Source organism: Strix uralensis, chromosome Z (genome assembly GCF_047716275.1).
Source record: "Strix uralensis isolate ZFMK-TIS-50842 chromosome Z, bStrUra1, whole genome shotgun sequence".
Taxonomy (NCBI): domain Eukaryota; kingdom Metazoa; phylum Chordata; class Aves; order Strigiformes; family Strigidae; genus Strix; species Strix uralensis.
The window spans coordinates 70,207,176-70,234,708 of record NC_134012.1 but is presented as its reverse complement, the minus strand read 5'-3'; the positions used below and the strand labels follow the sequence as shown (position 1 = coordinate 70,234,708).

Genomic DNA, 27,533 nt, shown 5'->3' with positions numbered 1-27,533 from the left:
GCTGTCAATCAACACCCCCAGGTCCCTCTCTGACTGGCAGCTCTCCAGCCACTCCTCCCCAAGCCTGTAGCGCTGCTGGGGGTTGTTGTGGCCCAAGTGCAGCACCCGGCATTTGGCCTTATTGAAACTCCTCCAGTTGGCCTGAGCCCATCGCTCCAGCCTGTCCAGATCTCTCTGCAGAGCCTGCCTACCCTCGAGCAGATCAACACTCCCACCCAGCTTGGTGTCATCTGCAAACTTACTGAGGGTGCACTCGATCCCCTTATCTAGATCATCAAGAAAGATGTTAAACAAGAGTGGCCCCAAAACCCAGCCCTGGGGGACACCACTTGTGACCGGCCTCCAACTGGATTTAACTCCGTTCACAACTCTTTGGGCCCGGCCATCCAGACAGTTTTTTACCCAGCAAAGCGTGTGATCATCTAAGCCCGGAGCAGCCAGTTTCGCCAGGAGAATGTTGTGGGAAACGGTGTCAAAGGCCTTGCTAAAGTCAAGGTAAACTACATCCATGCACTACATTCACTAGGACCTCAAGAAAGGCTGCTTTGATACAGCTACATTTTTCCCATTAAACTGAACATTAACTTATATCTTCCAGTCTGAAGCCCCTTTGTACATCTTGGTTCTTCCACTCCACTCCACAAATGCCTTTCTTATCAATGTGCACCACAACCAGACTTACTCAAAACCTCCACCTCTAAAATCTCCTACACTCTTACCAGCAATACTACCTCTTGCATGCCTCCACTGCCAAAGCGTGCATCTCCTCTTTTGCTCAGCCAGACTGCCCATATTTCTTTCAGGTGATGTGAAGCACAAGAAATAATTTCTTTACATAAGCTACTGCCATTCAGCTACTTGTTGGCATCTTGCCTCTGTGCAAGGTAGAATTTCCTAATGCTTCAACTGCTGTTATAAGACAACAGATATTCAAGGTACATTTTAGTCTGGAGGACGTAAATTATATAATCTGTAATTTTGTCAGACACTCTCTAAAATGGTGACATGTTAGCAACTTAGGAGCCACATCTGTAACTTTTTTTTAATACTTTAAGAATATTTATTAATGGTCACATAAATAAAACATTTCATGTTTATCAAACCCAACTGGAAATACATGAAGTGTCACTTGATTTTAAAATCAATTCAGTATAGCTGTACACTCTGAAGATTATCAGGGAGCATTCAATAATACCATTTTAAGACATACCATTGCAACAAGATATGTATAGAATTAATTCCTCAACCCCTTTTCTTTTTTTGCAAAAGTGCCTTGGAAATCTATTAATCCTACTTCAGCTTTTCCCTATTCTTTCTGAATTATGCTTATAAATTAAAAGTTCCAGCTCAAAGTTAAATCAGCTCCATTAGAAACCATGTATATTTTATTATATGTGCAGTTAAGTCATAACTTTAAAAAAACCCAAACAGGATAGTAAATATTGCAGCACTGCCAAAATAAAGTTCCAACAGCAACATTAACTTTTGCTCAGACTGACATTCTATTTTTTTAGCTCTGCAGCATGAATGCTACATTAAAGTTTTAAAAAAACTTTACTTAGGTAGAATAGTTTTTTGAGTAAAAACAAAATGCATCTCATTGTGGAGAAAGCTCTTCCTGCCAGACCTAAAAAGAAAACCCGTCATCTGGTCTGTACAGGGTCCTATACCTTTCAGTTGCTATACCTTTCTTTTACTGAAGAGCAGTGGAGAAGCGGCAAATTTACTCGATGATAAGATTATCTCACCAGCAACACATTGTTTCATAGCGATGCTCCAAACTCACTGTCTACAAGCTTCCCATGATAGTTTCAGATTCTGAATTTTAGTTATTCAGTTCTCAGTGATGGGTAACGTACCTTGTTGAAAGACTTGGGTTCTTCCAATGGCATTTTGCTGAAATACAGCTAAGCTAAGAAAAGGTATTTCAGTTTCAACTGGGAAGTTGGTGACAGGATATATTCTCTGCAAGAATACCACAGCTCTGCAAAAATCTATTCACCAAAATGGTCCCAAATAGTGACAATCTGCTGAATGAGAAGCTCACATTTCTTTTCTCTAGATAAAAATCTGAGATTAGAAGGCAAACCTCTAAGATTAGAATGTATATCTCTAAACTGCAGACTGCACTTCTAACACATAAGACATAAAAAATTCTACACAGACTTATTTACACGTTGGACATTTACAAAGTATAAATACCCTAAGTTACATGGCTAGCTTTTAATATTTGGGATGTATTTTTAATTTATGCAAAAGGCATCTGCAGAAATATTTCAGTTCTGTTTAATGTATTCTTTGTGATGGACTTAGATTTTATTGGAAGTTAGACAAAAATACTTCAGCATAATTTGTATTATTAGGCTATGAAGTCCACAGCTTATAATGATCAGTAATCACACCTCCAACATAAAGACTCAGAAGTCAGAATTTTTGTAGGGCACTTTTGGAAATTCTCATGTCCCATCTGAGATAATTAATCCTCAAGCTGTAATCTGTCTACACAGCCGCAATACAATGTCTTTGAAGGTAGAGGACACATTTTGTTGTGATAAACAACAAAAACAGATATTATAAAACTAACATAAGTGTAGATAGTTCAAACTGTTTTTTCAAGCATTTAAAAAAAGCTTTTCAATGCTTACAGGTAAACTTCTCATTAGTAACAATAAGCTTTAAAGTGTTTCAATTAATTCCAGCTTTAAAGAAAGGAAGGAAAAAGCTATAAAGGCACATATATCAACAAGGGTCTATGTCAAAAACCCATCTGTATCACTACAACATTATAATCTCCTTATTCATGTTGCATATCTGTTCTTTGTTTCAGCATTGTCACTTTTATCATAGGTCCCATGGTTTGAGTTTACCATAAAAGTTCTCATCTCTTGCTTTTTCTGTCTCATGGAGTCTTCCAGATCTACAATAATCCATGTCAAAGATGAAAAGTTGAAATACTCCCCATGATACATGATTGTCATAATAAATGTGTAATTATGATATCATATTTGCATTTCAGGACTTCATATCAAATGGACTTTAGCCTCCATGATGTATGGTTAAGATTCTTTTTAATCAAGATACTATCTAAAAGGGTGTGTTATGAATTGGCACACAATTCACAAGGTGAACACAGAGGTACAAACACCTATTTTGGGAAAGACTAACACAAATTTCAGACTAAGTACAAATGCCCTAGTTTTCAGCACAGTATCTCCACCTATCATGATCACCATCTTAAGGAGGCACTGTTTAAAAATCTGTAATTTTTGAATAACATTAAAATACTGAAGTAGTTATTATCCTTGCTTCTCTTGTCATTTTATAGTGTTTTACAGTGACTATTCACAGAAATACATACTCCTCACTCTCTGAAAAATCCACACAGATGCAGGAAAATAATTATGTTATTACCCAGCAGCACTCACTGTGCTACTCACTAGTAAACAGTCATTCACTACACACAAAATGAAATTGCAAATAAAATACACAAAATGTATCAATTCTAATTTCGCTCATTTCTTTTAAGTGCCTTTTTTAAACAAAAGCACAAAATGTATTTCCTAAATTCATGGTGGTGTTTTAAAATGGTGTTTAGTCACTGCCATCAGCAGTGAAACTCATGAACCTGACACAAGTCCCTCCAAGTGCCATAGCCTTCCGTGCAATGTAACAGACTGGTCATCAGGTTCAAGTGACCACCTCTTCATATGCCAACTACTCTCTGTTCTTCTCAGAAATACCAGCTGGCTATAGACTCTTGCAACAATACTGATGATACATCACTCATGGAGTCCACTTCTTCATCTTGTGCCAGTTTCCAGAAAAGTCAGTGCATTTTCAACTACCCTATACTTGCCCTTTGATCTCCAGAAGAATTCAGCAGAACTGATAAACCAATTGTCAGATGCTGAAAATATGTGTTTGAATCCCCTTTCCCCCACCCAAGAAGCTCTTGCCCAGGTTCTGGTTGATTAAGCTGTGTCTTAAAGGATCAAAAATACATGAAAGTTAAGAAGCACCTGTGATAAAGGACAACACACCCCAATACATGAAAAAACAGTGTATTCTGTGAAAGAGAGGAAAACCCAGCAGGAAAAGACCACTTGCTATCAAGTGAATAATCTGGACTTCTCCAGCGCTGATTGAAGGACTTGGTATTAACACAGGTCATGCATGTTTTTCTGAACAAATTACATTGCCTTGAAAGAAGCCAAGAGAACAATTGGCTGATTCCTCTAGTGACTTATCTAGCACAATGAATTTTCAGGTTTTTTTATTACTGTCTCAAAGTAATAAAAAGACATTTAATCTTTTTACTCTAGCCAGGAAATCAAACAAAGAATTATACATCACTCATGAAATTGTAGGTTGGCTTATAAATTTCACTTGAATATTAAAAACAGACCCAGCTAAACTGAACTTGCTAAATCAAATCCAATTTCCTCTTTGTCATGTGCAGCATGCATTATTTCATTATTCTCATTATACTACCTTAATTCTCATTGCTTAAGTCCTATAGTATTGAAAAATTAATAAAGGATAAGAAAGAGTCTAGAACAGAGAATGCAAATTTCCCTTGTATTTTAGATGTGTTCAATCCACAGATCAAGTCCAGCCCTCTATGCATTCAAGACTTCATAAAATAGAGGCTTTCTTACACTTATCCTTGTAACACAGATGCTTTATCAGCCTAGATTTTTTAAATGTATTTCTTTGCTGTTACTGTTCATTAAAGTAGTTTTGATAGAACTGCTGCTCTATTATTTTACTATTCTTATTTGAAATTTGTTTCAGATTTTTCTCTTCTAAAAGTTGGAAATATTTCCCACTTTCTAACCTTAATTTCTTCATGGTCATTATTTTAGATCCACCTGATCCTGGGTCTACAATGTTTTCCTCCTTGGCCAGCTTTCCAGGCTCCTTGATATTCACTCCAGTGTTTTTATAAAAGGTAATCATATCGAATCACTGTTTCTGCTGTGTGATGATAAACACATCAGTCTTTGACTGTTACTTGATGAAATAGGCTTTACTACTGCAATTATCCTTGTAGCCACAACTGAATTCTTCTCTCTGAACTTCAGCAAACAGACCGCAAGCCGTATTTCAGCTATCATTTCACTGCAACTTTGTGAAATGAGAATAAAGTTTCTGTATCCCCACTAAATGTCCTTCACCAGTTAGATGCAACTTTCACATCCACATCATGCCTGATGTCTCATAATGATCCTGTGATAAGCAAATATGTTCCTCCTGCCACTGCCAGCTAAATCATCAGCCTATAAAGCAAATCTATAAATGTAGTATAGAAGTATTAAGTCACACTAGAAGCCACTTACAACAGCCTTTGGTCTGTTTAATTCTCCTGTACCTCCCAGATCTGAATTTACCACTAAAGCAAAGTCAACTCCCCACATGTTGCTTTCAATCTTACCTCCTGTTCTTACACAAGCTAGGTTCTTCATTACTAGAAATGGCCAGGAGCTTTCCAGCAAAAGAGTGTTTTTTCTTTCAAAAATACTGAATCATCAAAAAGAATATGCTCCTTATAATATAAAACTGCCTTCTCTCCACATTAATATGAACAAAAGTCATACTGAAAACTAGGCAAAATTTGCTGGAACCCTGCCTCTCACTAAGCCAGCTATATTTGTGAGAGTGGGACTTCAGAATGATCACACCAATACCAAAGGTACATCTTCCATTGGCCGGCAGCCATCTTAACATGGAGAATAAAGTCTTTAAAAAGTGCGAAAGCACAGAACAACAATCAAACACATAGTAGGATCATCACAGAACAGAGTTCCTACAGTTTGCTATTTCCAATTTGTTATTTTAAGGTCATTGTTACTGCTGACATTCTGTTTTTACAGAAATACCTTTTTTCATCTCAGACTCCTAGGTCTAACTAGTTTTGTCTATTGGTCTTTGACGCTACTTAATTTTCCTGTATTGTAGGGCACACATGTTACTAGCTAGATACGGTGGTGAAATTTTCTTCTAAGTAATGTGCCAGCAGGTTCATTACAACATCACGCATAAGCTTTCATGGATTCTTTTAAAAAAAAAAACAAAAACAAAAACAAACTTTAAGAAGTTCACTGAAATTAAACATATGTTACTCTTTTCACAGATTTATTGCTTCAACAGCACATTGTAAATGAACTTCACTGTACACTCTTTTTTTGGCAGCAGTTACCCAGAAGTATAGTTTAATTGTAGTTTGCTTTAGTCAAATTAGATGTGTCAAAACACTGGAAGAGGCTCAGTGCTTTAAAACACAGAACTCATCCCAAGCCCTTTTAAGTCTTGCACTGAGAAGGCACAGCATAATTTAAACATACATAAAAAAGCACGAAACCCTATAGTTCTTAAGATGACTCTTTCTGGAACAACTACAGAAATCTGTCCCATGAACTAGATGCACATATGCTGCTCTTTCTCTCCACAGAGACAAGTATAACCTGTTCCAGTTGGAGGTATCTGAAGTATCTTTAACAATAATTCATTGAAACCTACTACCATAACACAATTCTAAGTGCTATTTTCAAATGCTTCAAACAGAAATGCAACAAATATGAATTACAAACTCCTAAAGATAAATGTACGATTCCTATAGCCTATTTTCCTAAAAAATAGATGGCAACCAAACCAGCTGTGTCTAACTGCAGATAACTTATTACAAACATGTCACAGGAAGCTAGTTATGTTACCTAATGATTTGCACCATAGAAACTAGTAATCCTCAGATAATTTAAAATTTTGGGGGTTGAAGAGGTATGACCAGACAAAGAATGTCATCTATGAGCCAGGTGAAAACATAAAGAATGGGGATGGCCAAAAAGAGGCCCAACATCTTTACAGCTGCAGAATGATGGACATGTGGATCTCAGGGAGATACCAGTCACTCATGTGACCTCATTTTAGTGCCATATAAAATATACGTATAAATATATCTTTATAAATAGTTATCACCAGGAACCTCATGAAATTCAGCAAGGATGAATGCCAAGTGCAGCGCCTGGGACAGATTCACCCCCTGCACCGGTACGGACTTCTCACTGAGTGCATGGATGGATGGATGGATGGATGGAAAGCAGATCTACTAAAATGGACCTGGTGGACCTTATGGGCAGTAGGTGGAGCATGGAATACAACAAAGGGACATATGCAAATAAAGAGAAAAAACGTAAGGAAAAATTTATGCAATCCTACTGAAGTGTCACATACATTCAGAAAGGAAGAAAATCTACTCAAACATCTTTGTCCAAGGTATTAAAAAAAGCAACAGTGTTACAATTCTGCATGAATAATAGAACACTTCTGTGTATACAGTTTCTAAAAGATATAACAGCTCATTCTGTACTTCCTCAGTTTAGGCTGAACAATCCCTACAACTCTGTTCTGCTGCAATTTTGTTTTTTTCCTGGTAAGAACAGCTGATCTATACCACTGCCTACATCAACATCATCACCTCTCACAAAGGGGACATGTACTTGGCTGTGATGTTGTACTAAGTTGATACTGTCCTGATCTCTAAATTCTAGTCCAATTCTATTATTTACTTTTTCTCTGTCTTTGTTTTAAGTTTTGAATTCTAACCTTGTTCTGTCACTGCCTTGCAATATAAATTTGGCTAAGATATTTATGCTCATGTATTCTTAACTAGCATTCAGTTTGGGGAGCATATATGTATATGCTGAATACTAATAATCTGAGACATTCAAAACTAGTGGCTACATCTTAAGATTTTGACATAAACAATTTAAAGACTAGCTTTCAATTGCACATCTACGAAGCAAACAGTTGCGGTTGCATAGAAACACACACACATGAAAAATGTTTGACAGAAGCATAAACACTCTAAACGCCTCTTTTTTTTCCTGTTACCATGTTACAAAGCTAAAATTACTGTGTAAATAAACTTTTTTTTTTTACTAAATTGCAGCTACGCAGATTTTGAATACACCTTCTCCACAGCTATACACCTATTAATCTACCGAGTGTTTAGGCTTTACTTCCTTTAAACAAACAGGGAAAAAAGGAGAGGGAAGAGAGAGAGACTATACAATACAGAGATGATCTGGTCTTCAAGTTTGCAGTACATGAAATTCCATTTTCTTTCACATATGGAGTTTCATGTTCAGTCATGTAAAGTATTCCACAGATATATCTTCAAAATAATAAATTCAAAATTACTAACAACTGAAGATTTATACTTAGAAACTACAAACTAAGAAATGCAGTCTTACCACAGGCATGTTCTTATTTCCTTTCCTTATGCAGCCCCCTGGAAGTTTATGAGGTACAGAAAGTCTATTACTCTTAGCACAGGTGACTATTTTATAAAATTTTAAAATCAAATTATCATTTCTGATCCAAGTGCTACAAGCCATTGTTAAAATGGGAAGTCAACTTTACATTATGTATGTGACAGTCAATTTAAAACCTGTTTTCAAGGCACACTGGGTTAAAGACACACTGAAAAAATTGATTTTTAAACTAACTTAAATTAAAAAACTATACTGTATGTTTTTACTTCAGATAACTATGTAAGGATTGACTAATATCACTAGGAATATAGACAGCTATTAGCAAGCCAGAATTCATCTGTGGTGCAGCTATTAAATGTGCAGAGTATCTGTAACTTCATACAAGGCACACTCTGCAATCCTTAAGAAAACAAATATGGTATTTTCAACCTTAGATGCCTAAACCAATACAGACTTTATGGCAAACATGACTATGTCACAAAAGAAAACATCACCCATTCTGCCAACCCATCATGTAATAAATTACTGGTCTCTTTCTGATCATTTCTTCCTTCACTCAGTAGCTCCTACTCTTTATCTCAGAAGGTTGAACTGTTTAGTAAAACTAGTTAGATTCCAGAATTATTCTTATCTGTCAAGTAGTTTTGCTTCTATTACAGAAGAAACAGACACTCTGAAGAAGGGCTAGAAAGCCTTAAAGGTTGTCTATTTATTCCAATGACGTAAGTTGAATTAATACAATAGGTATCTTTGGTTCAGAAACCTTGCCTAACATTAAGTATTTATTATTTTTTAAAAATAATGACACTAAAGACCACCCTATGTCTCTTTCAAAACCACTGTGTCTATGTCAACTATTGTCAAGCCCTCATACTATGGTAAGTTATACATTATAGCTAAGATCAGAAGAGGCCTTCTCAATTTTGTAATGTTGAAAGGGAAGACAAATGAGGCAACATCTGTGCAGAAGTAATGAATTGGCCACCTAGCTTATTCCTCTTCACTTGCACAAAAAATATACTACTAATCACAAATAAATTTAATTAAAATGGCATTTTTTATCCTACTAAGAGACCACATAAACTTTCTGTACTCACAGCTCTAACTGGTCAACTACAATTAGAACCATTTTTTTTGTTAAAGAAGTTCTTTCAGTGGTCTCCCAGCATTTTGGCCTTCAGGTTTAATATTCTGACCTGTCCCTATGTGGGCTAGAGAATTACTTTTTTATTTTTGTGAGTTCTTATTTTCATGTAGGTCTACGTTTCAAGAAGCTGGAAAACCACTAATAGTACAGCAACTCACAAAGACTATGCCTTCAGTTTGGTTCATCAAAAACACAGTGATCAGAGTACAGTTTCCAAAAGAACTGAAGGAAGTAACTACCATTACAAAAGTAAGCATTAACCAACTACCAGGGCTGCTAAACCGAAGGAAAATATTCAAAGATATCAAACATTTGAGTCCTATGGACAAAGATCTTAATTTTGTTCCCCATACAATCATACATTAAACGTATGTTTTATTTGATCGCATGACTTCAACTTCATTGTTGGAGCATGGACCAACTGACTAATGAATAAAGATGCTTCTTTTCTGTTGCCTGAAATGTTCTGGAAAGCCTTAATTTATTTTGCTTCAAAAAGTATGCTGCAGCAACATGCTCAACCAACCACAGATGACTAATACAGACCAACAAAATAAACTGCAATCAGACTGAAAAACAAGATACAATTACACTTGAACAAGCATGATACAGCCCTTTACTTGCACAATTCAAAGTGAAACTGGCACAAAAATCAAATTTTAAAATGGCCACCTAACCTGTAAGTTATGTCTATCATGTTGTCATAACCAAGTGATGCATGATGTTAACAATCACTTGGTTTTGCTCATGAAGTACATGCTATATTAAATGGAACATGACCACTGATTTACTACTAAAAAAAATAAAAATTCACAATCCCAACCATATCCACTTTCCTGAATAAATACAACTTCTCTAAAGTAAGCCAGTATTTAAAAAACTTTATTCCATAAATCTTAAGTTAAAAATTATTTACAATGAACAGGTTTAGTGATATTCCAGATTATCCATTATATAACAACATTTCAGTAATTATTAACATTGTGTAAGAAAGTCCCTTTGCAAAGCTAAACATGACTAGTCCCAGAAAAATCAACATCTATGGAAACGCATCACCTACGGAAAAAATCCTTGCAATTAAAGACTCAGTGCTTGTACAGATGTGTTTCTTCAGAGCATTTTGGTGTAATATGAACAACTTCAGTAGTTCTTGTGGTAAGATTAAAAAACCACTCTTTCGGAGTATGAATCAAATTGCTGTACCTCTAGCTAATGAAACTGCATCAACGCCATTTCTTTAGTGCAAACCTGGGTTTAATACCATCAGAATCTACAATGCTATTTGATGCAGGCAAAAATGTAACAGTACACAAAGGATGAGCACAAAGCTTTCTACACTGAGTCCCATGAAGGAGATTTAAACATAAAATACCAGCAACTGTGTTTGTAACCTACATTAGATCAAACACCTAGACTAGTACCAAAAAGACCAACACAAGGGATCCAAGTTTAAATTGACTCATCCATGTAAAACACTCAAATAGTGCATACCAATGAGCTACCATTGTTCAAACCCACGTGCTTTCATTGTAGCCACAGAGGGATGTGGCACAGCTCCAAAACCCACCCATGATTGTCCATAGAGAAATTTAATCTCTGCTAATCCTTATTGAAATATCTATCCACAACTCCATTTTTTTTTTTCTTCTGAGGGAGGGGCTGAACTGCATTCAAAGACTATTTAATTCACAGCAACACTACATGAAATTCAGTTTCATTCAAATCTACAATTTGCCAAAGCTACTAACTGTGGAAAACAGTAATTCAAGAAAGGAAAATAAATTATAGTTATGGGCATAGAACTATTCTTCAACACATCAAGTTAGTCCATCTATAAAATAAAGTTATGCTTAGGCTTTTTATATCTCTCTCTAGAATTACATGAATCCAGAACTGGTGGCTTTAAGAGAAATAAATAAGACTTTCACAATTTAGTATCATTTTAGATTCACAGTGTTTAAAAAAGTTAAAAATATATAGAAGTCATATACTTCTATGACTCCACTCCTAACTGAAATTCATATATAGATTTTTTTCCAAACTAGGCGTAGGGTTTTTTGCCTTTAACTTCCAAGCTTAGTTTCTCCTTCCTCTTTTTTGGGGAAAAAATATAAATTTACCTTTTGTTGCACATAGAAACTAAAGTTCTGCTACCCTCATGAAAGGAGGAAGAGTAATTATTTTTCAAGAACGATAATTTTAACTAATAGGAAAAAAATAGATTTTGGAAGAAGGCTTTCTTCCTTTTTTTTTAAAAAAAACCCTAGAGCTTGATTTTGTGTATAAAAATAAAAATGGTGAGCAGAATGGAGTTTTGATATTAGCATCTTGAACCAAGAAGCATCAGTCGTAACTGGTCTCTTTTAAGCGAATTTGTTTTTATCAAACAAGCAAAACATTTATCACCCAAATAAAACAAGAAAGGAATGAATTGTTTCCTTCCATTATTTCCAATGCAAATAATTTAATATTAGAAGAAAAAAAAGCCCAAAGGGACACAGAAGAAATCTTTGTTATTATGTGTCCTTAGATAGGTTACTACAGAAGAAACAGGTGATCAGACAGAAGAAGGGAAACATGTTACGACCATCAGCCAGAAATTAGAAAACTAAGTTTTTTATATACATAATTGTATCCATTTTACTCTATAAACCCTCTTCTACTTTTAACTCCCTCACTCCCCTCACATGTTACTTAATAAATATTTGGGGTGAGATCCACTTACGTCATACAGGGACAAATGAGATCGGGGAACTCTCTAGGCATAAAATCATCTATGCAACTTCCTGTCCCCTAACCTGCAACAAGCTTGTCAATTCTCAGAAGATTTTAAAAATTGCTTAAATTAGAAGAGTTTCACACAGAGATTACAATAGAGCATAGATCCAGACAGCTTTGTGCTTAGAGAGTATTTTTAAAAAGCAAATTAAGCAAGACCGCAGTTAAATATTAAATCCTGAGAATATGTGTGCAAACCTGGCCTTATGTTCCCTGCACATACCAAGAATAAGAACTCAGCCTTCACCCACTGCTGTATCCCAGAGCAATTCAGCTTTTCTGTGTCCCTTTTTCTTCCAGTCTCCCATCTTCAGAAGAAAAGCAAAGCACTTCATACTAGAAGCCTTAAGCAGAGTTACACCTGAGTTTTCAAGGTTATAATCTAATCGCCAGGGTAATGAGTGTTCTCACTGACAAAAAGAGCACTGAGAAGTTTAAGCACACCTGAAGCACAGCCTAACATTTTATATAAAAGATGGCATTACTGTAACAGCTCTAGCTGTTACTTGGGCAGTTCTAGCCAGTATCCCCTTAAGCCCCAAGAGTCATAACAGGACATCTACTCTGAATCATGATTTACTGAATCATAAAAAGTTGTCCCCAGTTGAACTGACATACATGCAGAAATATCTGTATTTTCCTTAACATACTGCTATCTAAATAAGCTTGACCTGACTTGACCCAGTTAAACTTCCGACATCTAACGAGAACTTAAGGTAGCACAGCTGAGATCATAAAACAAGCATATGCAATTGTTGGAGGACAATCACACAGAAACTAAATCACTTCACAAGTCAATTTTGGGCACATTTCTACATTTTTTGATGCAAAACTCATTCAGAAAATAATTCTGACTGAAGTACTGGCAGACCCAAGAAAAACATTCACAGCACAGGCTTCCAAAAACTTTTACTTCTATTCACTTCTGTGTAGATGCATGGATTATTAACAACTAATGTTACAATATTGATTTATCATTCTAAATACATTGTTCTACACTAGAAATGTTCTTCATCATTTCCCTTCCAAATAATACTTCTTTGCTTATTTATGCCATTATTAGAAGCAATGGAAAAAACCAAGATAACCAGATTGTCCAGGCAATGACAGGTTAACAACAAAAGGTTAACTGAACTGCTAATACACACGTACATCTGATTTTAAATCTAATATAGATATTTTGGGCTATTGGTTTATAAAAGTTTGACCAGCTACCATCTGGATATACAATATAACAGACACATGCATGTATTCACCATTTCCACTACACTGCTGCTTCAGCTAAACAAAGAGCAACCAACCAGCTTTCATGCTATGTCCATAAAGTCATCAGTAAGAGACCAGAGTAAGGAAAGGCACATGCTCTACAGAAGAACTTCTCCAAACATCTCATTCTCCCCCAAATCCAAATGGCTTTGACTCATCCCTTCCTACCGTGGTAGCTCTCTTTATCACACAGCAAAGAGAGATGTGCATCATTTGCATGCTACTTGTACATGACCATCAATTTTCACAGATGGATGCTTGAATACCCTCACATACCATCAACTCCATAATGACTACTACACCTATTGTTTCCTCCCTATTTCCCAGCTCCCATATTGTTATGGTATTACATCTTCAAAATCATGGATGTTCCTATTTTTTCCCCGTGATAATCTGTTATTAACTACCAAAAAGAATCTCCATTCTTGCAGATCCAAGGATATTTTTTAAAAAGAAAGGCAAAGAACAGTGCTTTTAAAATAAAATTACAAGGCTTGCAACCCAGAGAACATTTGTTTCTTTTAAAAATCTTGATTCATTTGCTATAGAAGAAGCAACCAGCACATATCATGAGATATGAATAAAAGTCAGGGACACAAAACTAAATGTTAATTTCACTAACCTTAACAGTTGCAGCTGGGAGAGGTTAAGTGCTCTGTCTTCTTTTTAAAGCAGTTACCTTCAAACTAGGGAGTCAAAACTTTACTAATTCAATTAATGAAAAAACTTTACTCATTAATTTACCCAGTTTTTCTGATTTACCATCTCGCTTCTGTACCTTGCAAAACAACCTTGATAATTTTATACTTACTGACTACAATGGGTAAAGATCTTAAGTGACTCACAACAGTTTCAATTTTTTTAAAATAAAGCTACTCTGGAGATAGCATATTTCTCATTTATAATTATAGCTTGGAAATATATTGCAAAGGAAGTATCTGTACTGAAACTAAGCACTTCAGAAGAACAGCAGGCTATTATAAGCAGGATTAGGATCACAAATCAAACCTGTCTCAGAATGGAATGATTACATGATTATAGGATAGCTCTCAGAAGGAGAAAGGAATCATTACCACATGGTCTGAGGCATCTTGGCCCAACATCTCGCATACCATGCCCCAGCGTTTAATATTAAAGGAAACAGAGATCGTTATAGGTCAAATGTAGTCTCAACCTAAATCAAAACCGATTTTCTAAACCTTTCAGCTTTACATTAACACTACTGTTCCTATGTCTAACAGACTTATGCTTCATATCAATTCACAAAAGTTCTCAGACACACAAACCAAAAATCCAACCAAATGATGTTTCATCCAGAAAGACAAAGATGAATAGCAACAGACTTCAGCATCAGAGCTCAGGAAGGAAAATAGAAACAAAGAGGGTTTTAGTCCCTTATTTTTACATAGATCTTCATTGGTTATGGTTCTTAATGACACTAGTCAAACATTTAAAGGGATACAATCTTCAGTACTCCTTTATGAAAAAATAAAAATGAACCATACTTAGTAGTTCTGTTTCTAATTAACTTGCTGTTAAGGTAGGATAAAGCAATGCTTGTTAATAGTGCTTGCTTGTACATATATGCTGGGTATTCCAGCTGGCCATAGTCACTTTCTTAATGTTAATTTTCTCTGGCTTCTCTACTGTGTTTTCAGTTGTGCTTCATTAGATGTTCAAGGTGAGATTATAATGAAGAGATTTTAGTAAAACAGAGGGATTAAACAAAAATAGCAGATAAATCTATTCTGGAGGAAGATGCATCTGGCCTAAGCATGCCAAATTAATCTCATGTAAACTACTTGTTTTGTCCTGTTGGAGACCACACTTCCTGAAAGCCTGGCTGCCCTACTCCCTTCCACATTCCCCTGCCATGTAAATCCAGGAGGAGCAACCCGACCCACATTCAACACATACAATGAAAGTATGGGTATTCTCCCAGGAACACCACCACACTTCATTGGTTCTTCTACCCTACGCAGAGGTGGAAGGACCAAATTTTAGTCCAACATTTTATTTTCCCAGGGGTGCTTCTGTTTTTTCTGCAAAGAAACCCAAAGAGCAGAGCTGCTTTCTGTTAAGGGATGACATTTCCACTCATGCCCTACCTGGCCCACCCATTTCTACTGATGACATTTTATACTGCCCGTTTAAAGAATTTAAAACACAAATAAGCTAAAGTCAACAAAGAAAAACTTGGTGAACCTGTGACCTCTCAGTGAGGGATACTCACAAGAGTATCCTCATTCACATGTTTCTGTCCCTCTCAGCAAAGTTTCATTTCTTTAACAAACTCACAATGAAACAGTAGGCAGACTGTGCGCTAAGAAATAGTTTAGCACTGTAAATAGATAATGGAAAAAAATCCCCCAAAACACACCTGTGACTTCCCACATTTTTCTGTCTTGAGTTTACCCTAGTTTTTAAAAAGAGGGGATCTAAATATGTATTTTAATGCTTGTATTTGTCCTCTTCTTTATTTTAGGATCTCAGGAAGCTGGGTGTATAGGAGGGAATGTGTACTTCATTTCATCCTGGCAGCCTTTAAGGATAATCCCATTTAATTTTATAATCCTCCTCCTGCAACGTCAAACTTTAGCCTATATGTATCAAATGGACCATGAATATTGCTAACAATCTTTTTTCTTTCCCCTTTTACAAAAAATTGTTGGTGATCTCTGTTTTCTAATGCTTACACTCAGCACTGTAAAGGAGCTGTAATTGTCTCCAGTTCCTTCTGGAAAAGTGTCTGGTGTGGAAGTTACTCAATAGCAATGTGTAACTGCAACATCATTGAAGTGGGAAGGTAGGGGTACTATTTTTGGCTGACAAGAGGCTTGGTATTTAACCCACTTCAGGCTTGTATGTTGGTACTGTATGGTCCAGGACATGTAATGGGGTAGCTGTTCTCCAGTTTCACTGAGACTTCTTAGAAGTCTCAGAGCCTTACACCAGGAGCTCACGACCTGCAATAGCCCAGTTTCCCAGGGCAATTTATGATGCCCATGAGTTGCTCCTGAGCACCGGCTCCAAGAGACCCACAAAAGCAGGGATTCTCATGCTTGCATGTGCACAGCAAATCTCAGGCTCACTACTCACACACAGTGCAACCAATCTATGCATTCCCAACCAGTCTGTCCCTATTGACAGAAAAGGAGTTGCAGCAGGTTTAAGTACTGCACTGCCACTGAAAGAAGCTGTAGAACCAAAAGGTAGAAGTTCAGTACAGCTTTCCAAAAGCGCCCAAGCTGTCCAAGAATTCAAGTATACTTGCCATGTCAGACGCTACTTTCATTGCAGGAATCACTAGGAAGTGTAACGAAGAACTATATTTATTGGGAGTTTTCCCATGTAAAAATGTCTAAACACTGTGGTTAAAACCCTTCTCTAGGAGGAAAGATGTCAAAACAAGGATTCAGCCTTTTTTCATTTCCTCAAAAGTGACTGTGTGCAGAATTTTAGGAATACAGAAAATATTTTTTGTTACTACTGTTCTATTACAATTTCATTCTGCTTGTTCTGAGACAGACAACCTGTAAAGTCAGACTGTCCTCGAGCGATAGATACAAAATGAAAAATTCTAGTTTTGTAGAAGCTCTACTATGTATCCTGAATTTAAGGGTCTTGTGAATTTAGAATATCCTAAAAAATCTAAAATATTTTGAATACATCATGTGTCATTCCCTTACTATTACTTAATAGCAGGGATCTTCAAAACACAGTTTATGTCAGAAATTTTAAAATCATACATTTCCTGTAAAGGTGCTTCAGGTTTTTTTCAGCTCTTACATACAAGTATTCCATTAGACAAAGAAAGCACACAGTTTTTATCACATCCTAATTTATTTCAGCTTTATTGTAAAGGTAGGACGTTACCATAGAAAGTATTTGTTAAAATATGCTGGTCAATGATATCTGGCACATCTCTGCATGACACAGAACTACTGACATCCAGTCTTTTGCTGATGCTGGCAGCATTGCTTTGGATAGTGCGCTTTAAATGTATGTATAACAGCTGGAGTAGATCTGTGACTACTTGCCGATAAACTATAGATCAGATTTTTAAATACCTGCTTGTTAATGGCAATGAGGCCTAATAAAAGCGCCATACACTTCTCTGGAGAGAGCTCTTCATTGGATTGGAGATGTGTTAATACATGTTCCCACTCAAGTCACTGGGCAAATGCACATTATTTTTCACTTCAAGTAGTATTTGACACTGACTCTTCGGGGATTTAGAGAACTATAAATAATGCTATTGACCATTTCACATTCTTAAGATCCACTGAAAATACAGAACCACACCGATGAATTTCAAAGCTTCTCTCCAGTAAACTGACCCAGCTGGCAATGCTGTCTGTTTAGGCAGATCTCCACACATATTCTGTTAGAGAATCTGCCAAGTGCTGCAATGAACAGCATAGCTGTATGGAGTTGCATTCTCCTATCCATCCTCTGTGTATACATTTCCTCTTACTTGCACTTCCTAACAGTTTAAACATATCACATTGCTTTCGGTATAAGAAGACATTTAAATCCTTTCTCTGCCTAGCTGTTCTCTATTTATGGCAGACTGCTTCAGTTAAAAAGACAAAGAAATACTGTGAAAACCCCTGCCTGTCACCACATAGCCACAGAGCACTACCTGAGCAGTTCAGTGCTGAGAAAAAATGACATTAAATGCTTCTCTTTCTGAAATAAATTACGTGGGGTATAAAGCACACATTTGCCGCGCTTACAGCTTTCTTTGGGGAAATGCAGCGAGACTACTTCAACTTCCATGCTAGCAGCAGAGCAGGTCATTGGTAAAGAGCCAGTAGCCAGGTTTCTTAATTCTAAGTCCACAGTAAGTTTCTCCTGGAGCACGCTCTGAAAGTACCACCAGTTTTAAGCTACATATATTTCCAGTTACAAATAAAACTATTTAACAATATTTGACATGCTGCTTTTTCTTATTTCAAATATTATGGCAGAACATAAGCAAGCAGTAGAAACGACCATTTAAGTAATTAATGGTCCAGCTCTGCAATTCATCACTTTCAGAAGAGCAGTCTCACTGGCATCAGCAGGACTGCTTACACCCTGGTATTTGGCTAACGATGAACAACAAGTAGGCAGTCAGCATAGAGATGAAGAATTCTTGGAAACCTCTCCCTATTAATCTTCCCACAGCACCAGTGCAGAATCCCAAAACATACTCAGAGCAAATGTCATTGAGCTACACAAGGATGTAAGAATACACAGGTGTTTTACCAAGGAGTTGGATAGGGCTGTCACCACTGATCATGCGAACTCTGCGGTTACACCAAGCCCATGGTGATAAGAGTTCCTAGGCTGTCAATGCATATCTCCAGTCTTTAATTTGATCTTAGAAAATATCCACTGCGTTATGTTTCCTTTCACCTGTCAAGATAGGTTGCCAAATGAAGCTAATGCTGGCAGTCAGAATTTGGTTAGTAATTGTCTGGGAATACAGCTTCAACTTTCACTTGTATATTCACATGATTAACATGGTATGTTACGAATCCCCTCCATATTGGTTTTTGACAAATAGCTCAAGAAAAAACACACTACTGAAGCTCTCAAGAACTGTGAAATAAGAAATATGGAGAAGGTTTCATGTCATGTCATGATGTATGTTTCATGCTTTACCCAACTGCAATCAGCGAACTATTCAACGAGCATCTAAATCCCTCTTCAAGGGGATAAGGTGCCTAACATCTGCAACAATATTCTTCCATTTTTCTGCCTACAGAAGGAGCAGTTAAGACTTCTACATAGACATTTTTTCAGTTTCCTGAATGTCTCTGGCATGTCAGGTCTCTTCATGCCTTAAGAAGTTGGAACCAACACCAACATCCTAACTTGGATGGCAACAACAATTTCATGCAAGGCCTTTTTTTCATGTCATTTCATTTCATTGAAGATCTGGTATCTTTTCACAAAACTAGCCCTACAGCATCAGCCACACATATGTACTGCCATGTATCACCCGCCACTGCATGCCAAATCTTTTCTTTACACTTCACTCTTCCTCCTGTGTGGCAAAATCACTGTTGTCTTCAGACTACTGTTACTTTTGTTGGTGAATAAAGAGATTCACTAAAAGGCTACTATCCAAAGAACAAAATGGTGGAAGTTTTGTTGTTAGAAAGAGATGCTGTATTTCACACTGAAAAGAAAAATTGCTGAGTGGAATCTAAGCTGCATATTAAGGGACTTACAGCCCATTTGTTGGCTTTCCAAAGTGTATGCAGTGTAGTAATCCTAACACAAAGTCTGCAAGGCTTTGAAATTAAGACTATATCTAAGATATTCATACCATTTTTTCTCTGAAATGTCTTAATATTTAAAATGAAAAAATAGATTGTAATTGAGGTAACTACAATAAAGTATTTGTAGGTTCAAGTTTCAATGGATTTTTACATCTTAAAAAAGAAAATGTAGTTTGAAATATTGCTTGGCTCTTTTTGCAGGGCAAAGCCTAGAGGAAACAGGGTGGAATATGCAACGCATGTATGATGTTTTTTCAAGACTCTTGGAAACAGAGCAACTTACATATATAATAGATCCCAAGCAATGACTGAATAAAGAATGACAAATAACTTCAAGATTTGTTGTGACAACTTTGACATAATAGCACTGTGCAATTTTTTTTATTTTTTTTTAAACTACATGCCCGACACATCAACACTGTCAGGAAAAATAGCTGCTTAACTATTTCACTGCGAACAAGACCATGCAGTTGAGGATCATGACAACACCAGTCAACATCAGCAACAGTTTCCAGTTTTGAGATACACAGAATAGTTTATATTTCAGCTGCAGCTTTCTGAATGGGGAACATCATCTGGGCATATACATGCTTAAATGGCCAGTAGGCTGGGAATGAGCTGGTACTCCTAGGAAAAGTCTGACTGAATCAAAAATTATAAATGGGACTCCTAAGGAACTGGGGTCTATTTGAACAGTGAATTTCAACAAATCAACTCAAAGGAATTACAGATATGCAATGACGTACATCACTTTTGAGCAGACATTTGTGATAATTATCTCTACCAATTTCTTTGCATTACCATTTACCTATACACAATGTAGAAGGAAGTAATATTCTAACAAGAACAAGGTACAGAAGTCAAATGCTTTTCCAGAACATAAAAATCCTTTACCTGATTGCTTTCAAACCACCTTCAGGTGACTTTCAGTATCTTTCTCCACAATTAATTCTGCTACCACGCTTTGGAAAATCTGACAAAATGTTAATAATTAGATGCCAACCACTTAAGAGTTGTGTGAAACTTGATTGTTTCACTGCGCAGGAGTTCAGGCAAGTATTTTATTTGGTGTCAATCCACATATGTTCCCTCTCCACCACTTTCAGTTTGGGTTTTGACTTTTGAGTAAGTCCAAACAGGCAAATGAATAAGCAGTGTAAAATTTCCACATTTTACCTGGTTTCACTTCATGACCATGCAAATAAAAACCAGGCAGGAGTATCTTCATGAATCAACAATGAAACAAGTTAGACGTTCAGATTTGGAAAAAAATACAAGAAAACATCTATCATGTGATTGGGGTGATTTACACCCACCTAGCCACCCAAAAAACCCAGGGTCATGATGATGTTAACTCTCCCTAGCACCATTACTATTTGTATTCTATATTCTGTAAAGTGCTGTAGGCGTGTGCATTTATGATGCTATATAAAGGCCCAAGATGAAAATAATAGTAGTAATAATTGGTTTTGTTTAAAATCTTGCCAGCATTTTACATCATCTCAGCTGCTTTCTACTCTTTCCATCCACCCCCAAGTATCTTGGGATTGCAGCTCACTGGATCACCACTGCTGTTGTCAGTGTGCCCAATTCTAGTCTTTATCTGGTAAAAATCACAACTGATCCAACAGAAATCATAGCAGGTGAAATTTGTTTTAAAAAAGGGAGGTATGCCACAGAAGTAACAACCATTCAAAAGGTCTGACTCTATTAACATTTCTGCTGAGAACATACTCATTGCATACTTCTATGGAGGAACTGAAAGAAGGGTAGGGAGTCCCAAATCCAAGTAACTACAGGTACCACATCTGGGAAGTTGTGAGGTAGAGAAAAAAGGCCAAAGGGATAAGAGGAATGAAAGAAAAGGAATAATGAAGATGAGAAAGCAGACATAAATATTTGTAGAAGTAGGAAAGACAGAACAGTCGGAAAACAGAGATGCAGAAGATATGAAAGATAACACTGATGAGAAAGATAACTTTAGAACATAGGATGGGAATGAAGAACAAAGGGATTACAGATGGACTGGAAGAGAGACGATATAAGGAAAAGAGAGTGAGCATGCAGGTAACTAATTACAAGCACACACTGTAGACCAAGATAAAACTAAGGATAGAGATGAGAAAAGTTGAAGGAAAAATGGCACAGAATAAAAAGGAGATCCAAAAAAGAAAGGTATGGGACTAAGAGATGAAAGTGTATCTGGAAACAGGACAAACATAAAAACTTTACATGATAAAGGCAGAAATGGGATTTGAGAAAAATTATGAGTGGGATAACAGAAGTATGAATGGCAAAATGTCTCAAAATAAGTACAGAGGAGGACCCAAGAGGATATGAAAGGAAGAAGACCTCAGGAAAGGGACAGGAATGAAAAGCAGCAGATGAAGCTGACACTTGGATGGAGACCTTGGTGCTACCCCTGCATGCAAGGTCATCTTACCAATCCACCACAGGTACTGAAGGAGGCGAAGGAGCCCGGGTAGCGGAGGACAGCACCACTGTAGTAACAAGCTCTCTCAGGTTGCGACTGTGCGGCACCGGGTGGGCTTTTGCCCTCACCCCCGAGCCGCTCCTCCACGGCAAAGCCAGGAGCCAGGAAGCGGCTGTCCCTCTTGAGCAGCAGGTAGAGCTCCCGAGCAAAAGCTGGGATCCTCAGCAGCACCTCATCTCCGCCCTCCGCTGGAGGTGGTGGTGGTGGGGATGGTGGTGGTGGCAACTGAGAGGCAGCGCCAGACCCCTGAGGGAGGGGGGACCAGTGGTAAAACTCCTGAGACTCATACTCATCCTCAGTGTCCTCTTCCTCGGCTGCCTCCCCCACAGCCTGCACCTGCCCCTCCACCGAGGAGGAGACTGAACGCACCTCCCGGGAACTGCCGGCCACTGGGCTAGGTGTGATGGGGGCACTGAGGGTGCTGCTCCGGTTCCCACCGCTGGGGTCGGCACTGCAGCCCCCTCCACCACCGCTGCCACCCGCCGGCTCCTGCTGGCCCCTGCTCCACAGCGCGGGGAAGACGATCTCCCACTCCTCAGTTTCTTCTGAAGCATGGAGACCTGCGGGAAGGCCAGCAGATGCTTTACCTGAGCGGAGCACCCAGCGCCTGCCAGAAACCCACCCCGTGCCCCCCACGACACGCTCCTTCTGGCTCCCAGCCCACCAAGCGTGTCACCCAAAATACAGCGGGCTCCCTTTGGCCCCCGGCCGCGTCCTCCGGCACGGCAGGCGGGCCAGCCGCTAGATGTCCCTGTGCCTGTGCAGCGGGCGGGGACACACCACCGTCCCCGTAATCGCCGGGAGGCAGCTGGAGCCTAAGCTGGGCACAAGTTGTGGTTGTACCAGTAGCTGGGGATGCTCTTCTTCATGACCACCTCCTCCACTCAAGGAGAGCTGCACAAACCTTTAATCATTTAGACAAAGTGGCAACTTTTTCATACAGCTAAAAAAAGTGTTATTCTAGCAGGGAAAAACTAAACAAAAAAACGTTGCTCTCTGCATGTTTTGCAAGACCCACTATGATTTTAAAAGTGCAGCTCAATGCACACACACCCCATGGCCGCACATTCGCGAGTGTAAGTACAAGTGGCAGATGCATGCACTTGCTGTATCATTATCGCTATAATCAAACTGAATTATAATCACTAATTAGTGAGGTCTGCTTATTACACACACCATATCACAATTTAACCAAAATTCCCAGCATACCAGCATTATGTTTATAAACATCCGACTACACAGAATCTCCACCAGCCTGAGGCAGAAGACAGTTTTATTTACCCATTCATACCACACGCCAGGAATAGCACTGCTGGGATGACACAGCTGAGTATGAAAACTAGTATCTTGTTCAGACTAGCGCACTGCCAAGGACCCTCACAGCGGAGGTACACGTTATCTGATCACCCGTCGGTGACAGGAGATGGGCAGAGCTGTTAAGGCGCCGAACAACGGGGCAGAACCGGCTACCGGCGGCCGGCCGGGCACGGAGGCCGCTCGAGGCTCGGCCCCGTCCCGCGGAAGGCGCGCACTTACCTGCGGCGAGCCCGCTTGACAGCACGCACAGCTGGTAGAAAACGCAGCAGACGCGGCTCAGGCGCATTCTCCCGCCCATCCCCATCGGCTCCGCGCCCGCGGGACGCCGCCAGGCGGTTCAGGGAGGGCCGAGCCGAGCCGGGCCGAGCCGAGCCGAGCCGAGCCGGGCCGGGCCGGCCCGGGCCGTGCCGGGCCGGGCAGGGAGCGCCGCGGAGCGCAGCCACCTGGGCGCCCGCGGAGAAACCGCAGGCGAGCGCGAAGCGCGCGTCCCGCCGGGGCGGCCGGGCGGGCACCTCCGGCAGCGCGGGGTGAGCCGCGCGCGGCGGGTGCGTGTGGGTGTGCGTGGGCGCGGGCGCCGGCAGGCAGGAGCGCGGCCCGTGCGCGCACACAGCGCCCGGCGGCGGGCGGGCAGCTGCGCCCCGGCGGCGGCGACCGCGCTGCCCCCGCCCGCCGCCCTCGCCCCCACGGGGCGGGACGCGCCGGGCCCCGGCCCGGCCGGCCCCGGCCCGGCCCCGCCCCGCCCCGCCCGGGCGGGCCCCCGGCGCGGCCCCCCTTCCTTCCACCCCGCCGCCCCCCCCCCCCCCCCCCCTACTCCCGCAGTCGCACCGCGGGCCCGCGCCCGAGCGGCTTCGCGGGCAGCCGAGTCCCTGCCGCGCCCCTCGGGCACCTTGCGCGGGCGCGGCCGCCGGGGACCGCGCTTCGCACCCCGCCCGCCTCCAGCGGCCGTGGCGGGCGCGCACCGCGTGCGTCCCGGCAGCGGGAAGGGCTCCTCTCGTCCCCACCGCCAGCAGCGTGGTCTACACAGCCTGCGCCTCGGGCTCAGGGAGCGGCAGAGACTGACCATTTCAGCCTGGTTTTGTGTAATTTGATGCTAAACTCCTTTTGCCCCCACTGCGCGGCTCTCCGTTGGAAACCCATCACTTCCCACCCCAACCCTGTCAGCAGACGGGTGAGTAAATGAGGAGTCGAGCAAAAGGTTTAAGTGCACATCTAACATCAGCATAAGCAACAAGTAAACACCTCCCTCTAAAAGCCTGATTTCTTATCACAGCTTCTCCTGCTTTACCTACTGTGGTTGGTGTCAAAGGTGACTACTGTGCCTTGGGGGAAAGCAAAGTAATCCAGTGCCGAAGGAAAGCCATCAGTGCTGTTAAGGGTAGGCTACGAACTTGCAAGAATTCTTCCTAAAAGTTAGTTGTATAAAATTTAAAGCAAAGCAAACAAACAAAAATCACATGTTAAGGCTCCAAATAAAAAACACATTTAGACTCCACAGAAGCCAAATGCAGCTGGGGTTTGCTCTCCGCTGTGTGCAATAGCTGCTTGAAACCTATGCTGCACACACATGTATTCGCAACTACCTCCAAACAGTATTTTTGATTAGTTGTTTGGTTTTATAGGAAAAAAGTTACCATACAGCAGTCCTTTTTTTTTGGCATCTGAGCCAGCTTACACGAAGAAAATGAGAGGGACTTAGTAAAAACAAGATGACAGATTTATATCTAACAGTTTAGGAAGAGGGGAGTTTTTCAGAGGTTGCAAACTAGTATTTCCTTGATAATTAGGTTACTTTAAAAATGTATTTAAAGTGAAGCTTTTTTTCCCAAGTAAATAACATACATACTAATTTACAGTGGAATTAGTTAATAGGCCCAATACTGCAGCCTTTCCACAGCAAAAACTGTCCTTACAACCGATTAGGAAATGCTGTAAAATGCAGTTTATAAGCTCCTGTGCAAATACTAGATACAAATTCTGATGGTATTTTTTTTTAAACAAATCAGAATATATAGACAAGGTGCAAAAATACACAGAGAAAATCTTTACTTACGGTGCATACAGTTACATCCCAAAAGATATAAATGGACAACCAGCAGGAATAAGAAGAAAAGACATGGCATGTGCATTTTCTCATTTTAAAACTGCAAATTGCTGTAACTGTTTTCAGTCTGCTGAAGTTAAGTTAGTCCCTTTGGACCAAATTCTGTCTCTCTTATTCACATGTATAATCTTACTAAAAAGACAAAAGAACTGGTTTTGTCAGTAAGGTAAGCAGAATTTGGCATTTTAACACAAGCTGCAGGGTGTAAAGAGACTGTAAGAAGCCAAGTGAGAAAGACTTTAATGTGTTTGACTTTATCACCAGCCTTTAAAACAAGAGAAGCATTTCAAATAAGCCTCCACATAAGAACACAAGGCAAGCTAAAGTCAACATGGAGCTGCAACAAATTTTTTTAGCTCGTTTTATGTTTTCTTTTTATCGTTTTCAACCGTTAAAGGAAAAATATAGGGGGAAGTTCTCTATGTTTAACTTTGGGGAAAGTGCACTATAAAATAGAGCCCCTACTGGTGTTCGTTAGTTTTAACAAAGAGTCTGGTCATAGGTTACTACTGGTAGACGGTATTGTAGCCCACCACATGCTAACTGTCGTCACTGTGAAACCAGTGCAGAGAAGTCTATGTCTAAAAGAATAAGAATTAAAAGAACAAAACAATGCTTTCATACTGCAATTATTTGCAGAGAGAATAATATTGTATCCACATGTACTGTACAAAAGACTATTTTCTGAATCACAGAGCCACCAAAACTCTGCAATATAGCTTTTGTTTTACAGAACATACTGCATATGGGCTAGTATTAGTTATGCCTTCGTAAAACTGGAGGGACTAGTATCTTCAAACTCAGTATAGAGCAAAATGAAAAACATTTGATTTGCTCCAGTAGATTCTTAAAACTACGCTTCCTATCTGAAAGGTCTAAGCCTTTTGACTCGTGTGGACTCACAAATACACTAAGTAAAGAATGTGTTGATTTGTGAAGTCTAGCAATGATCCAGACCATCTCACTGACATGAAAAAAAAATGACAGAAAATGAGGTAGAGAATACGTCCTCATCAGTCCTTCCTGATTGAGATAGATCAGCGTAATTTTGTTAAAGTAGAGATTTGGCAACTTTCTCTCTTTTAGTCCTTCCTGATGTTAAATTTACAAGAGTTGTGCCATTGGTCCCTTAGGGGCTGGCAGGGCAAGGGCTCTCTCGGGCCCCACCACAGGCTGATTTCTCATTTCTTCAGTGCACCAAGATCATGATAGTGCAACAATCACTGGTGACATACCATAGACATCTCATGCCACCTTTCGAAGACTTGGACATTTTTCTTCAGCCTCCACACCCTTCACCACTATGGTTTTATTCAAATTTGTGCTGCAGTTACTGTCTTATATTACACGAGCAAGGGCAGAATTTTCCCCCCATCTCATAATGAATCTGTTTCAGTCATTTAATTCTGTGGATTAAGATAAGTATGGACAAATCATAATGCTGAATTCAAAATGTCAGCTTCTAGCAATACAGACACCACCATCAGTCAGGGACTTTGCTTGGTTTATTTTTTTCTCTTAATTATCTAACTTTAAAAGCTATCAAGTTTATACTTGAAATTACCTCAGTTTTACAATATATACAAAATTGCCTCAAGTAATGGTTACCAAAACCCCCCAAACCTTTAATCCTCTTCACGGAGAAATAGTTGTTAAATGTTAATGTTGCTTTATATATATCTGTTGCTAATGTAAGCTTTATATATATCTGATTGATGATATCATTGATTTTTTTAAAATCTTTGAGTACAATTGTTTCAAATTTTTACAACTTAACAAAATACGCTAGATGAGTGGAAAAAATCTCTTCTGTTTTGAATGGTGCTTACTATCTTAAGGCCACATATCATATGACCATTGAGATTAGAAACAAACTCACATC

General features: G+C 39.3%; 1 protein-coding gene across 1 annotated transcript in view; it reads right to left on the bottom strand.

The window, feature by feature from the left end:
* The window catches only part of ADAMTS19 (ADAM metallopeptidase with thrombospondin type 1 motif 19), a 152,601-nt gene extending 128,610 nt beyond the window's left edge, over window positions 1-23,991 (bottom strand). The window contains exons 1-2 of the mRNA XM_074855368.1: window positions 23,770-23,991; window positions 22,183-22,793 (exon numbers count right to left, since the gene is read on the bottom strand). Coding sequence (XP_074711469.1) covers window positions 22,183-22,793; window positions 23,770-23,854 — 696 coding nt within the window. The 5' untranslated portion in view covers window positions 23,855-23,991. The remainder of the gene's footprint in view (window positions 1-22,182; window positions 22,794-23,769) is intronic.
* Between the last annotated feature and the right edge of the window lie 3,542 nt (window positions 23,992-27,533).